This window comes from Mirounga leonina, unplaced genomic scaffold, assembly GCF_011800145.1.
Source record: "Mirounga leonina isolate KUSES-001 unplaced genomic scaffold, KU_Mleo_1.0 Mir_115, whole genome shotgun sequence".
Lineage (NCBI taxonomy): Eukaryota > Metazoa > Chordata > Mammalia > Carnivora > Phocidae > Mirounga > Mirounga leonina.
Genome location: NW_023270268.1, coordinates 59,537,745 through 59,554,188, shown reverse-complemented (window position 1 = coordinate 59,554,188; position 16,444 = coordinate 59,537,745). Strand labels below are relative to the sequence as shown.

General features: G+C 36.7%; 1 protein-coding gene across 1 annotated transcript in view; it reads left to right on the top strand.

Moving 5' to 3' along the window:
• The first annotated feature begins 225 nt into the window (after positions 1-225).
• The window catches only part of ZBBX (zinc finger B-box domain containing), a 110,243-nt gene continuing 94,024 nt past the window's right edge, over positions 226-16,444 (top strand). Inside the window, 5 exon segments of the mRNA XM_034988738.1 lie at positions 226-307; positions 4,692-4,805; positions 7,108-7,198; positions 13,437-13,485; positions 14,599-14,708. Coding sequence (XP_034844629.1) covers positions 240-307; positions 4,692-4,805; positions 7,108-7,198; positions 13,437-13,485; positions 14,599-14,708 — 432 coding nt within the window. The 5' untranslated portion in view covers positions 226-239.

The following is a 16,444-nucleotide window of genomic DNA, read 5'->3' as shown; positions in this document are numbered from 1 at the left end:
AAATATTTATAAAATTTATATTTAGCACGTATATATTTATTGTTTAACCTTTAATTCAGCTTTTTCCCTCATAATGATTTCTGTTTTTAAAACTTGCCAGAACTATATGCAGTTTTGAATTTGTAACTTACCTGCTTTACTCTGGCATAATTCTTTTGTCTTATTTTTTCAGAAGTTTTTGCAAATCACAATGATTTTTATATAATATTAAGACAGTGGAAAAAAAAAAGACAGTGATCATGAACACCAAAGATTTTGTAGTTCTTCCATGGGGAAAACCTGGAAATTCTGTAAAGCTGAAATACAAGTAAGTGCATGTATATTTATTACTTAAATAGAAATAATTGCTAAAATTTCTGTATGTTGTAATTTAAAGTATTCTTTTTATATGAGACAGTTTAGACTTGAGCTTAAATTTGTGAGTTCTTATCTCCATTTTCTTTACTTTGGTGTATTTTTATTTATAAGAGAGTAGGTTGGATATATAATAAATCCACAATAGTTTTTAAAATGAGGACTAAAATTACTTATGCTGCAAAATTGAGGTTAAAGTTATAAGTAAAATTTGGGTTTATTGACTATTAAAGCAATCTAACAAAGTTACTAATAGTTTGTGACACTTGTTCAGAATTAAAAGGAATCACCCTGAAGAAACTGAAAGGCACTGAAATTTTGGGAGACTATTGGGCCTAGAGATCTTTAAACAGAGAATAGAAGGTGCTAACTAGCCTAGCCCTTCGCCTACCAGGGGACAGTATGTTAAGTTCACCTTTCTCAGGAGGGGTACCTTCTGTCCTGGATTGCCTTGTGGATGCATTCAGCTAGAACCAAGCCATTCTGGGTATCCTGGGAATTTCATGACATGGCAGGAGGACTGGAAGTGTCAATACACTCTTTCCCTTTGAGGTCATCTAGGGCCACTGGAAATTCCCAAGGCCTTTCTCTAGAGTATCAATGCCAGCTGGTTTGGATTAGGGACGGGCTGTCAACTTTTAATTTGAGCTTTGAGTTCCCTGAATCAGATCAGTAGTCCTGCAGTGTCTTCAGAGCCTTCCTAATTCTTCCTTCACTTTTGAGATACTGTGTGTAAGAGCATGTGTAAACTGGAAAATGTTACACAAATATATGGCATTCTCAGCACAGTTGACCCTCGACCAACACGAGGGTTAGGGGCACTGACCCCCTAGCACAGTCAAAAATCCATGTATAACTTTTGACATCCCCAGAACTTAACTGCTAGTAGCCTACTCTTGACCGGAAGCCTTATGGATAGCATAAACTCTCAAATAACACATATTTTGTATGTTGCATGTATTATATACTGTATTCTTTCAATAAACTAAGCTAAAGAAAAGAAAATGTTATTAAGAAAATCATAAGGAAAAGACAACAATACTGTATTTATCAAAAAAAATTTGTAAGTAGACCCATGCAGTTCAAACCCCTGTTGTTCACAATCAGCTGTCTTCGTTTTACCATTTTTTGGTGGGAGAGGAGCTATCCAATTGCTACTATTACCAATTTTGCCTTTTTTTGTGTAAAAAGAAAAGGGGGCATACAAAATTTGGTTTTGGTCATATGTTTCTCGTCTGTGTTTATATACCTATAAACCATTTATCCAAACATTTATTAAATGCACATGTTTTACACACTGTGCTAGGGAATGGTGGATATGGAAGTAAGAAGACACAATCTTTGCTCTAAGGTAGTTTGTAGAGGATGTGAATAGATAAAATCACATTTACGAGATAGTGTGAAGCGTGGTGTGATGAGAAAGCAGAGGGGGCTATGAGAACATGGCCCAAACTACTGGGTCAGGTAGGAGGTCTCCAAGCTTCACCTGAATGATGCAGTTAGTTGGGTAGTTACTGGGTGAAACTTGTGCAAAGGCACAGAGACCACATAGTTTGGGAACTTTCAGACATATCCGGTGTTTTATGGAACAGAGATTTGTAGAACAAAGTTGGAGAGAAGGGCAGGGTTGTATAGATAGTAAATTAACTTGTATGCCACACTAAGGAGTTTGGAATTTATTTTGGAGGTAAGGTGGGGATCATTGTTCCATGGCCTGCAGGTCTCCCTGATCCACCCATGATCAATAACCTACAAAAGCTAGGACAGGAACAACCACTCTGTGGTAATTGCTCTAGAGTTCCCTTTGTCCCCCTTTCCTTATTCCCCTTGTCCCCCTGTTTTCATTTGATACTGTCTTAACGATTATCTTAACCTTGTCTGATGTATTGGTGTTCTCCAACGTTTGTCTTCCTCTTTCTCAGCCTCCAACTCATTTCAGCAGGTTGTTTCTGGCCCTTGGATTTGTTGGGTTGACCTGGTCTCTGCAGGATCAACCCTAGTTTTCCTCAGTGGCCCTGCCTGCCCCCTGGCTCTGTGTCTGAGGCTGTCTCTAGGAGGAACCCTTGTCTTGTTTCACACCCATAGCATCCCATCAACTTGATCACTTGGTCAGTAAGCCAGTCTTTTTTTTTTTTCTTTTTTTTTTCAGTTTCATCCCTTTACCACAGGGGGGTCTTCAGAAACATTAAAGTTTTCTAAGCAAGTGATAACACAATCACATTTGTGCTCTTGAACTCTTCCTCTGGAAGCCATGTGAAAAGTGTTGTGGGCCATTGAGACTTTGGGCAGGGAGACCAGCTCAGGTATCAGTCCTGAACTGTGTCCCCATCCCATCCCAAAGTGATCTAGGCATCATTATCCTTCTGGTTGCCTAAGTAAGAAACCTAGGATTATCTTAGATTCCTTCCTTGTCCCTTCCCTGTGAGTCACCTACTTCTGGTCAGTCTCCAAGTCCAGTTAATTTTATTTCTTTATATTTTCCAAATGCTCCCATTTTTCTCTCTACTGTCTCTATCCAGTAGGACCAGCATCATCTCTCTATTATTAGGATTACCGAAATAGTCTCCCAACCGGCTGCCTTGCCTTGCCTTTCAGCCTTGCACCCTCTAATTTCCCATTCTGCAGTCAGGGTGATCTTTCTAAATAAAATGCAAGTCTGATCAATTCTCTTAAAGTCCTTTGGCGAGTCTCATTGCTTATAGAATACAAATCCTCACCATGGCCTACATGGCTCTTCATGATCTGGCCACTCTCCACCTCAGCAGTTCCATTTCTTACCACTTTTCCCATCCTGCACATAGTGCCTGGTCACATGGAACCTCTTGCTCCTTGACGCACACATCACCCGTGTCCACTTGTGCCCACACTTTTCTTTCTTCCTGGAATGCTGCTTTTACCACTTTCGTTTCATCCCTCAGGGCTCAGCTCAGAATTCTCTTTCCCCCGAAATGCTCTTGCAGGCCCATCAGCTGGTTGTGTGCCCTTTCTGTGTGTTCAGGTACCTGCATGTACTTCTCCAATGACAGCACCACTATACTGTATTTCAGTTACCTTCAGGCATGCCTGTGTTCCTGTCTGTACTGAAAACTCTTCTGGGTCTCCTACACTATCATGTACTATCACATATCCTGTCCCCACCGTGCCTATTTGTACTAGGGGCTGAAATACTTGTGGAGCACATGTAATGAAAATTGTGCCTCCTCCTTCGTATCCTTGCTGGCTTCTCGGAACCCTCTGGCAGCCTCTGCCTCCTTTCACTTTCCTTATAACTCCCCAGATAGTGTCCACTTGGGCACGTATCTTTGGCCCACTTGCTCTTTGGTGACTGCTTCTATAAATTAGCTCCCTTTTCTGATCTCCATTATTTTTATTTTTCAATGCCTTGCCATCAAATCCTTGGGTACTCACCCTACTTGTATATAGACAAACACTAATGTAGTAATAAGGGAAGAGATTTAAACTCATGATAGATAATACAAGCTAGACAACTAGGTTGGTGTAGACCTATGGGAGATGGAGTCAGTGACTAATTCTGACAAGAGACTGGAACTGTAAAATGAAGAAAATGGCTTGTGTCAAAAGTTTGATGAGCTTCAGATATTATCATCAAAATCTCTTGTGCGAGAATCTATAAGAGGGCTCCTCTCTGTCCTCAAAGTAGGTTCTTTTCTTATTGCCTTCCTTCAGAGGAAACAATAAGTGGTGTTGGCCCAGGTCCCATTCAATCCTTTTGATGGCTCCTATACCGAGATCCTCAATAGGTGCTTTCTCCCTAATAGGCCCCAAACAAGCTCTGCTCTCTCTCTCTCTCTTTTTTTTTTTTTTGTATTGTACTTGCACAACATAGAGGTAGAAATTTATTGAAGATTTCTAAGATGACCAGGTCAGCAAAAATGTGTATTCTGTCTATAGAGAAAAAAATAGTTATTTTAAACAGTATGCTTCAAACTATTTGAATTCTTTAGAGTGAAGACAGTATGAAAATTAGAAAATATTTTTTCTTTTGCTTTCTATTTGTATAGCATAGATATTTGTGCATATGTAAAGGCAGAGTTATGATTTGAAACTTTTAGTACTGTAATGGGAAAAACAAAATTCTGAGATTTGAAGAGATACATACGTTAAGGAGAATGTTAATGCAAGGTAATGCTAACTTTAGAAACCATATTTCACAGAATGCAAAGGAAGTAGTTAGAATACTTCATCACTTACTCACTATTCATAATTTTCATTAAATGCCAAAGATGATATAAAATTATTTTGCCTTTTTTGTTGTTGTTGTTGTTGTTGTTGTTTGTTTACTACAAATGAACATTCTGTGTTTAACTCTTACTCAGAAATGCTCAGGAACTGAGGATGGAGAAGGTCCAGTTAGAATTGGAGAACCAACAGATGGAAAAGAAGCTACAGGAATTCCAGTCAGCTTGGAGCAAAGGAAAGGAAGAAAGAGAGTAGGTGACATTTTTAGGGATTTTGAGAGGAATAAACTGAATTGGGTAAAGAACTAATTCATATATTAATATATCATTCCAAAAAAGATCTGCCCTGAATGAATAATTTCTGGCTTTTCCTGATGAACAAATAGTATTAAATTTCTCCTACTTTTTCTATTTGTGTCCTTTATAGAAGGCATGTTGCTTTTTAAAATTACCATTACTGCTGTTTCCTTTGAACCTTATTTGGTCTTACACTTTCTTATTTCTCTTCGTACATGACTCTTCTGAAGCATGAAAGTCTGGGATGTTTAGCACAGCAATGCAGAAGTTGGCCTTTGCTCTCATAAAGCTGCCACCCATAGGAGATTGCGTTTAAGGTTGTTTTTACTTATGAAAAGACTTTGCGGGGGCAGGAGTTTACATGTTCATATGTAAGAACCATTCAAACCCTCAAGTATGTTTAAAATTTTTGGACAAATGTGTTTTAGCTGAAATTTTATTAATGAGTACTCTCTAATATTGTGCTTTGTATCTATACTAATTTTATTGAGCATTTTCCTTTATTATAAAAATAATAAATGTAGATGATAAAAGTCAAACAGAACTGATAGTTATGTAACAGAAATTATTTCTTCTTAGCTCTAGGCTGACTCCCAGCCCATTTGTAGCTCTGCTTTTAACAATTAAGTTTTTTTTTCCTCCACAAATATCTTAGCTTTGTATAAACCTATGTATATATATATGTGTATGAATGTGTGTTTGTGTATATCTCACATGTCTTTTCTTTTTTTCAAAGAATTATTTATTTATTTATTTGACAGAGAGAGAGAGTGAGAGCAGGAACACAAGCAGGGGGAGTGGGAGAGGGAGAAGCAGGCTTCCTGCCGAGCAGGGAGTCCGACGCGGGGCTCGATCTCAGGACGCAGGGATCATGACCTGAGCCAAAGGCAGACGCTTAACGACTGAGCCACCCAGGCGCCCCAATTTCACATGTCTTTTATGTTTTTACAAGTGAGGTTATAAAATGATTCACACCCTATTTTTTTTTTTTTTACTTAATACATCTTAGCACTCTTGCCACATCAGCATGCAATTGATCTCATTCTTTTAATGGCCACATAATATTTCTTTGTGTATTTTTCAGATCTTTATTAAATTTTCTCAATTTTGTAGTTATAAGTGCTGCTGTGAGCATGCTTCTACATATATTTTTACATATGCAAGAATATTAAAGGGTGAAATTTTAGGTCAAAGTGTATGTGCAGTTTACATTTTGGTGGATATTGGAGAAGTTGTCTTTCAGATAGGCTTCAAAAATGTATAACTTTCTCCTACAGAGGATAACAGTGCATGTCTCATGTGCTTTGGCTGGTACTAAATATCACCAGGCTTTTTGTATATTAAATTTGCTTTTGTTTTGTCTTATCAAATATCACTTGGATATATTAAATTTGCTTTTGTTTTGTCTTATCAAATATCACTTGGATATCAAATATCCAAGTGATATTTGATAAGTGATATTTTCATTAGCTGAGGAACCTTTTGTAGATGTTTTTAAAAATGTTCTAAAGCTTGACTGAGTTTTTAGAAGAGGTAAGTAAGTGTTCTTCTAAGGTCACATAGATAGTAAATGTCACAGCCAGAATGAGAACCTGCCACTCACTGGTCAGGAAGAAAGAAGTCCATTGTTCTGACCTTGACTTTATTATTTATTGTCTGTGTGACCTTGGGCAAGTTTTTGTCTCATTATTTTGTAAGTGAGAATTGGACTTCTGCCCTGTTGACTTCAGAAAATTTTGTGAGACTCAAAAGTGCTTTGAAAACTAGAAATTAAACAGTTTGCCTTCTTTGTCATCTCTGTTACCTTTCAATGTGGCAGCTGATTTGTAGTCTTAAATACGGAATTCATTGCTTAGTAGATCTGCCGAATATTTTGGGTATTGTTTTGCTTCCTTTTCCTCTTTACATTTGTAGACCCTAAGCTTTTAAAACTGCATGACAATCTGTAAAGTTTCCTATAAATCAGTAAAGCTATCTTTAATCATCATAAATGTCTAAAAAAGGAAATTCTTCATCTGTGTTTGGACATTTTATTTTTATTCATTTCTTCTCAAAAGCTCCAAATATGATAGAGCTATATTTTAGAATTGCTGAGGAAATCATGGCATCATTGATATTTCATTTTCATTTTGTGGTGGTCTGTTACATGTTAATGACTGAATTTCATTTCTTGAAACAGGGAAAATATATTTGTTTTCATTAAAAGGAGAAATGTATTTAGTAATTACATTTTGTCTTCCATTTATATATATTGAAGGTCAAGTGGATATCGCTGGAAATCTGGACAAGTGGGAAAATTGGGTAATCAATCACTCATGATGTCACAAAATAAAGGAAATATTATTAAGGTAGGAAAATACCATTTGGCTCTCAGGGAGTTTACTCAGTGAAGAGATATAAATTAGTTTTTCAGATCTCGTATTCCCTTTTATACTTAAGAACCTACTATTATTATTTTAACAACTGCATATTACTGGATTTTGATTAATTTTTATGGTTATCATATCTGTAGCTTTCATTATTCAGATATATTTTATTTTTCATCTGCAAGATGATTTTTAAGAATTCACCTTGAGTAGAATCTTTCTAAACTGAATTTTTTTTTACAGTTCAATTCTGGTTTCAAGTATGTGAAATACAACTATGTAGTTTTATATTAGGGTGAAAACTAAGTTATTTGCTGTAACAAAGGACAGACTTTTTTCTGCCTTTTTATTATATCACATTTGTTTAATAGTGTTTATGTTTTGCTTGGATAATGATTATTATTCATATACTATTGATTCCATGTGTGAAGATACCCAAGAAAAAATGCTTTCAGGTTTCCCAGCTGTAGAATTGCTTTATCTTTACTGTGTATTATAAAATAAAACATTATATTTAAAATTAAAACCAGATGAGTGACTTTATGTAAGGAAAGCTGTTTTGTTTCTGGATTGTTTAGTACAAGATCTGTGACTTTGTAAATTTTAACTTATATAGCTTTTTCTCTCCCAGTTATTGAAGTATAATATATTAAAAATGCTGACTCTGTGATTATGGACTTATTTATTCAATAGCAATTATTAACTGCCTCCTTTGTCCCATGTGCATTATCCTTGTTCTCAAGGAGATCCTCATCTAATGTGAAAGATGATGCACATATGAGAATAGGAAAAGTCAGTATGTCATTTTTAACCATTTAGTGTATGAACCATCTGTGTTTGGGAAAAAACACTTTAGTTCTGCAAATAGTTGAAAGTATTCTAGATGTCTTTGTAAGGAACAAATGATGAATAAATCATAATGCCAGGCCCCACGAACCTCATAATAGAGTCAGATGTGAAAGCATGGGGTTTAGGGAGCTCTAGAAGGTGGGCGTAAAAAGTGAGCCAGAGCAGGAGGGAATACCAGAGTTCAGAGTCTTGACTTTCACTGTGGGAATGGAATTCCCTGACAGCTTTTGAGCAGGAAGACAGCAAGATTAAGGTGATGATTTATGATGGCTGATCTTGTTTAAATATCCAGTGCATTAGGAGTTTATAAACAGAGGATAGAACAAATGATATTGAAACTATTTTCAACATGTCCCACATCAATAAAGAATGTATTTTGATCATGGACTTTTCTATACATGAACTTTTATTTATAAATAGAATTTATTTATGTACATGATAATTTACTAATATATCATGTGTGTTGAAAAACAAATTGTGAACATTATTTAAGGATGACATAAACTTCATTTCTACTTTCTGGTCTTTTCCTGAGCTCCCTTGGGCATGTATACATGCTACTTTGGAGGCCCCTAGCATAGAGGCAGAGAGACTATTTAGAAGACTCGCCAAAGAATCCAGAGGCCAAATGAGAAGAGTCTGAATTAGAATGTAGCAGAAGAAATATAAAGAAAACTATGGAACCAAAAAAACAGTGAGAAAGGAAAGGAAGAAGTCAAATGTATAACTGATATTAGGCTGGATTGATTGACAAGGAGGTAGAATAAAGAAGGAAGCTGAAAAAAAATTGGGATTTAGAAATCCCTCCCTCCCTCCTTCTTTCCTTCTTTCCTTCATTCCTTTCTTCCTTCCTCTCCTTTTCCCAGCTTTGTTGAGGAAATTGACAATTAAAATTTTAAGATATTTTAAAATGTACAGCATGATGTTTTGATGTATATATACATTGTGAAAATATTTCACCCATAGGGATAATTAACACATCCGCACCTCACGTATTTACCTGTCTTTTTCTTTCTTTCTTTCTTTCTATCTGTCTGCCTTTCCTTTCCTTTTCTTTTTTCTTTTCTTTCACATTTAAGTTCTACCTAGCACATTTTGAAGATTTAGAGTTTTGTTTGACTTCTTATGTGTTCGTTGAAGCCAAGAGAGTAAATGTGCTTCCTAAGAATTTATAAAAAGGGAAAGAAAGGTATAAAGGATAAAGCTCAGAAAGGGCAGGTGTGAGGGATAAAGCTCAAGGAATATGGAGGTAAAAGAGAACTTTAATATTGATAATCACTATCTATTTTATACCAGTCAACAGTTTAGCTGCTTTTCCTGTTTTTTCTCATTAAGTGCTTATATCACTCTTAAGAGACAGTTGTTATTTTTCCAATTCCCACAGATGAAGTAATTTAACATCAGAGAAGTTCACTTGCTCAAGGTCAAGTGTCAGGGCCAGATTTGGAATGCAGGCTTTCAAGCTGTTTCTCAGGTGATTTGCCAGCTCTTCAGTAAAGGGAGCCTGAGAAGAGGAAGAGTGGTAGCTATAGAATCAAAGTAATGTAATTTCATAGAAAACGGAAGTAAAGGTGAAGGTGTTTTGACTATGATTTTAGAGCAGTGTTTCTCAACAGGGGTTAGTTTTGCCCCCAGGAGACATTTGGCAATGTCTGGAGACATTTTTAGTTATCACCACCAAGGGTTTTGGGTTTTGGTTAATGATAGATAGTGGCTACAGGCCAGGAATGCTGCTATGCATCCTACAACATACTGGACAGCCTCCCCACCAAAGAATTATTTGGCTTAAAATGCCAATGGTATCAAGGTCAAGAAACCCTATGTTAAGTCTATATTGATTAAAATCTGGACTCATTTCATTAGCTCTGTGATTTTAGGCAAGTCACTTAACTTTTCTGAGCATCTGTTATCATATTTGTAAACATACAAAACAATACTTGCTTATTACTTTATATAGAGTTTTAAGCAATGTTAAGATTTTACGTGTGAAACCAATTGTAACATTGGCTGAAAATCACATTAAAATATTTGTGGAGAATGAGAATTTTTAAAAAAACACTGAATTCGATTTGATGTTAGATGGAAAAATATTATCAAGTGGTTACAGAAACAAAGGTGGGTGGCAGTGAGCAAAGTCTAATGTTGCAGGGAGCATGAGAACGGTAGGTGACCTCTCAAGGATATAACAGGATCAAGGAAAGACTTTATTACAGTTGACCCTTGAACAACACAGATTTGAACTGTTCAGGTCCACTTAATATGCAGATTTTTTTCAATAAATGTATGTACTATAAATGTATTTTTTCTTCCTTATGACTTTCTTAATACCATTTTCTTTTCCTTAGCTTACTTTATTGTAAGAATACAGCATATAAGACATATAACATACAAAATATGTGTTAATCAACTGTTTATGTTATTTGTAAGACTTCCAGTCAACAGTAGGCTATCAGTAGTTAAGTTTTTCGGGGTCAAAATCGGTGCACCAACCCCCATATTGTTCAAGAGTCAACTGTATATTGTTTATTAGAATCAGAAACATGTGAGCCCATTTGTAGCTAAGGGATGGACTCACTAATGGAGGAAAGATAGAAGATGCCAATAAGAGAGACGCCAGTTGCTGGGGTGTAGTCTTTGAAGAGATGGATCTTTAAGAAGGCCTTGACCAATGGAAGGAAGACACACTGTATCTGATAAGAAAGATGGAAGAGAAAACGGGTGGCAGTAAAGGTAAAATTTTAGAGGTTGCATTTGACAGGAGGTGAGGCAGAAAGCCGTGGAAAGATTTTAATGGGAAGACCTCAACATTCATAGTAAATTTGAAGGCAGGATCATCTGCTCACAATAAGGAGGGGAAATGGGGTGAATGTGAGTCTTTTGGAATGGAGAAAGTTTGAAGTAGCCACTGGGGGAGTCATGATTGAGGTTTAGCACGAAACGAATAAGTAGACTGCTGAAGAGCCATAGGAGAATGGATTTGTAGGGGACCCAGTCAGGATTATTTCATCACAATGGTAGGTAGATAGAGGTAGAGGTCTAAGAGGAAGGAGGTAAGGTGATCATGGTTAGCACTGAGAAGCTCTGAGTCTGGGCTTTTGAAGGTGTGGCCATTCAGATTGCTGCTTAGGTTTAAGGTTTGGTCATAATGGTCAGGTGGCTGAAGAGGTACTTAGATGTTCATAGTAGTCAGCATGTTGGAGGGTTTTCAGCATCAGGGTGTCAGGTGAACATGGACATTGCAGTCTCCACGATCATCACCCAGAACTGTGATGGAGAGAAATACTGAGCAGATTGCTATAGTTCAGGTGGAAGAGGATCCTGGATATTGATAAAGGCAGTCAGTGGATGGTGAGGACCTTCAGTAGAGGCATCTTTGCTGAATGATGAGATCAGAGCAATATTCTGGAAGCAGCACTGAGGAGCAAACGGGGAGAAAAATTTTCTTCTCTCCTGGTGAGTGCAAGGGAGTAGAAATGGAGCTAGTTCCTCTGGAGAGTTCTCTGGAAAAGGTTTTGTCTGAGGAAAGGTGGGTCCAGTTAATATGAACTCTTGCAAGAAGTATTTTTAGGAAAGGTTTAAGGCATGGGATAAATGACTGTTTAATAAGGACTCTATGGACTAGCAGGGAACCAGGATAGAAGGACAAGCAGTAGAAAATGCTGAAGGTTATATAGCCAATTGGATTAAGAATAAGAATATTTGGAAAGGTGGCTAATGGGAGGAGTGTGGGCCCAGCATGGCAGATTAGGGCATTTGTCAATGCCAAGGAGGCTGATGACAGCACAGTCTGACTCCGATGGCCGTACAGCCACTAAGCTTCCCTGACCCCTAATGGCACCTCTGCAGCATCCTCTGATGCTGAAGTGGGTTAATAAGGCATAGGCTTCAGGATATCAAATCCCTGATGTTTTGGATATACACGTATGTGCATATACATATATACACGTATGTGTGTGTGATGTGTGTATGGTCCAACCCTACCTGACCTTCAACTCTTTACCAAACAGATGAAAATCAGATTTAGGAGGAGATTCTATCTGCCTAAAAATAGCAGCTAGCAGTTTGTTCACTGAAATATTTTTATACAGTTTGAATCATTTGAAGTAAATATGGCCATATTTATAGAGCCGAAAAATATTTACAATAATAAAAGCAAATTATAAAATTTCCCTAATAATGGGTTCAGTTTGCTTTGGCATAGCCATCCTGTCCAGCTAGCCTATAACCACATTGATCATGTTGCAATTCAGATGTATCATTAAGGTAATAATATTGGATAATTTCATTATGAAAAAACGAGATTAAATTATCTGTAACTTGTATAACATTTTCAGTTTAAAAATTGAAGTGTGATTCACATCAAAATTGATTATTTCAATCCTATTTTCTTTTCTGCTGTGTTTGGTACATAGCATCTGAACAGCTGCTCAAAGAATGTGAACAAAAAATGCCCTTTTGAAGCAAAACCACTAGATTCACTGAGAATAATTATGCCTAAATTTTCAAAGATGACTGCGGTTGGTACAGCCGTTGACATAGAGGCAAATGTTGTTTTCATATTCTCATGTACAAATTGGGCAATTGAGCATGCAGATTGCAAATTGAAAACTAGGCATGAATTGACAGGGTCTGTATAAATGTGCACCATTTCTCCATGCTCGTTTGTGTACTTTGAATGTTGGTTTTAATAAGACCAAGGCAAGTATATACAGTTGGTGAATCTGTTTTATGTCTTAAAATCTTAAGATCCAAGGATTTTAAATGACTCTTTGAAACACCTAACAGCGAAGCTTATTTACTCAATATTTTGGCTATAACTTCAGAAAGTCAGGGATCACAGCTAATATATTGAAGGTTAAATCTATGATGCTTAAACATGTGGTTCTCCAAATTAGACAAATAAGATAATATTGGCTTCTACAGTTATGTAAGCACAGTGGCTCAGTCAGAATTCAGTTTAGATTTAGTCTACACAAATATTAGACTTTGTGTGTTTCAGAAAGATCAGAGATAGAAAAGGCTTACTGAGCCTTTACAGTATTTGAATACTAGTGCTTTCCTAAAATAATTTCATGATGATATATAATTATTTTTGTTCAAAACATAATTTATGGCATGTTTCTAAAAGTGGTTTAGATGTCTCCAAAATTTATTTTCTTCTTCTTTTTTTTTGGTATTTTCTCTTGCTTAAAAGTTCTATATATGCTTTAATCATGATTTTCTATTAATTTTATATTTTTCTCTCACAATGTTTGTTTTGCTCAGGATGCACTGAAACGTTATGGCTCTCTACCATTTTTGTTAGTAACTTAAACTTTCTTTGAATAAGAGACTGTATACCTGACAAATAATATCTATTTCATTAATACAGCTTTCTGCTGGAAAAGTAAAATTAAAATTACTGAAGGAGCAACTTCAAGGTAAACAGTTTACTGCTGTATTATTAGATGCTAAAGATATAACTTGTTTTCTTTTTCATTTGAATTTCATAGAAAATTAAAGTGCTAGAATTGTTCATGCAGTATAAAGATTCTTTTTTTTTTTAACGATTTTATTTATTTGAGAGAGAGAGAGAATGAGAGAGAGCACATGAGAGGGAGGAGGGTCAGAGGGAGAAGCAGACTCCCTGCCGAGCAGGGAGCCCAATGCGGGACTCGATCCAGGGACTCCAGGATCATGACCTGAGCCGAAGGCAGTCACTTAACCAACTGAGCCACCCAGGCGCCCAAAGATTCTAAACCCCCAAATGATGACTCTGATATGACTTTTGATATTCAAATTCATTTTATTTATTTTCAGGGGGGGCGGCCTTATTTTATGTCAAAAAATGTTAACTTAAAATATGAATATAATAATAATGTTTTCAAAAGTGAGGACTTTGATAGTACTGTTCTGTAAACTCTATTTATATAATCTTTTAACCAGGAAGATAATTGAGCCATATAAAATTATATACTGAAACTCCACTCTAGCAATCTAAAAGAATATTGAAAATGGCTTTATATTTTAATAAATTATTTCACAATAGCAAAACCCAAGAATCAATTTTGAATTTACAGTAATTCCAGAAGAAATAAATTTTTTATAGAGGATAAGTACATTTAATTTGAATGGAAAAGATAATTTGCTAGAACAAATTCTAGAAATCTATATAACATTTATTATAGAAGGTGGTTCTCTGGGGGCTTCATTTAGTTTGATCCGGAGATGGAACAGAATGCCATAGGGATTCTATCAAGAGTGTAGTTTTTGACATTCTGTAATTTCAGTTGTCCAATTCAAGTGAGTTTTAAGCAGAATGGGTGTGGGCAAGTATGTGGGCCCTGAGGTCACAGGGGGCTACAAGGGGGACTGTGGCCTCCACAGTTTACTGGGAAGAATAGACTTGGCTGCACACCATTCTTACTGGGCAATTGATATTTAAATACTCTTTGGGAATTTAGAAATGTGCATAAGTTCATTACTTTATCAGTCAGAAAACTGAACATTATATTTTAATGTGATTGGCCTGATATATTTTTTTTTCCTTCCAGAGCCAGTGAAACCACCACTTAATTATAAGATGGCCAATCCTTCTGAAAGTGAAAAATCCAAGATAAAAGGGAAGGTTTGTGGACAGTGTGAGAACAAAGCTGCTGTGCTGGTATGTGCACTATGAAAAGATACTAGACCATAACGTTCACATGGCCTCACTCACCTCTCCCAACTTGACCTGCTTTGGGAGCCAGATACTTTTCCTTCGCTGCCGTTCTGAAAGTGAAGTGTGCATGCCGCCCTGTTCAGTGCACTGCATCTTACCCTCTCATTCCAGTTTAAGGATATTACCTACCTTGTACTCTTGGATCATGCCTATCAGCACACAAACATGCTGCAGTACTTTCCAAATCAAAACTACACCAAAAGTTCTTCTGTGACCCCTGCATCTCCTTCTGGCCCTTGTTAATAAAACTTCTAAAGAGTTATCTACACTGCTCCCAACACATTCTCACTTCCTGTTCTCTCTCTCTCTTTTTTACTGAGGTATAATGTACTTACTGTGAAAGAGAGACCTTAAATGTACAATTAGATGCCTTTTGACAAATGTATACACCCCCATCAATATAATAGAATACTTCTGAAAGTTCTCTTGTGCCTTTTCCAATTCATTTCCACTACAAAGCCAACTACTGTTCTGATTTTTATCACCACACATTTAGTGGCGCCTATTCTTGAACTTTATGTAAACAGAATGATAGGTTATATATTTTTCTGTGTAAGCCTTCTTTTGTTCCACATGGAGATTCACCCACGTTATTACATTTATTCATAGTTTGTTCATTTGAATTACTGAGTAGTAATCCATTGTGTAATATGCCACAATCTGTTTATTCATTGACATATTGAATGACAGTTGGATTGTTTCCAGTTTTTTACCACTGTGTTTAAGGCTGCCATGGACATTTATGTGCACGTCTTTTTTTTTTTTTTTCCCTCAAATGATGTTTATTTTTTTTCCCTTAAAAGTTATGAAGTGAGGGGTGCCTGGGTGGCTCAGTCGTTAAGCGTCTGCCTTCGGCTCAGGTCATGGTCCCAGGGTCCTGGGTTCGAACCCCGAATCGGGCTCTCTGCTCAGTGGGAAGCCTGCTTCTCCCTCTCCCACTCCCCCTGCTTGTGTTCCCTCTCTCGCTGTGTCTCTCTCTGTTAAATAAATAAATAAAACCTTAAAAAAAGTTATGAAGTGAAATTGAAAAAAAAAGAGCCCCAAAATGGTTTCCAACAGTTTTCTAACTTCTCTTTGTTGATGATTTCATGAACTTAAAAAAAAAAAAAATATGGCAAAATACACCATAATTTAAAAGTTACCATTTTAGCCATTTTAAGAGCACAGTTCAGTGGTGTTAAGTACATTCACGTTGTTGTGATGCCATCACCACCATCCGTCCACAAAACTCTTCCCATCTTACAGAACTGAAACTGTACTAATTGAACAATAGCTCGCATTCCCCCCCCCCCCCCCCCCGTCAGGCCCTGGCAACCATCATTTTACTTTCTCATTCTACTTTCTGTCTCTGTGAATTTGACTATTCTAGGTGCCTCATATAAGTGGAGGCTATAGTATTTGTCCTTTTGTGCCTGGATTATTTTACTTAATGTCTTCGGGCTTCATCTGCATGGTAGCATGTGTCAGAATTTCCTTCCTTTCTAAGGCCAAATAATATTTCATTGCGTGTATATTCCACATTTTGTTCATCCGTTCATCCATCAGTGGACACTTGGGTTGTTTCCACCTTTTGACTATTGTGAATAATGCTGCAATGAACATGGGTATAAATATCTGTCCAGGTTTCTACTTTCAGTTCTTTTGAGTATAGACCCAGAAGTGGAATTGCTAAATTCCCA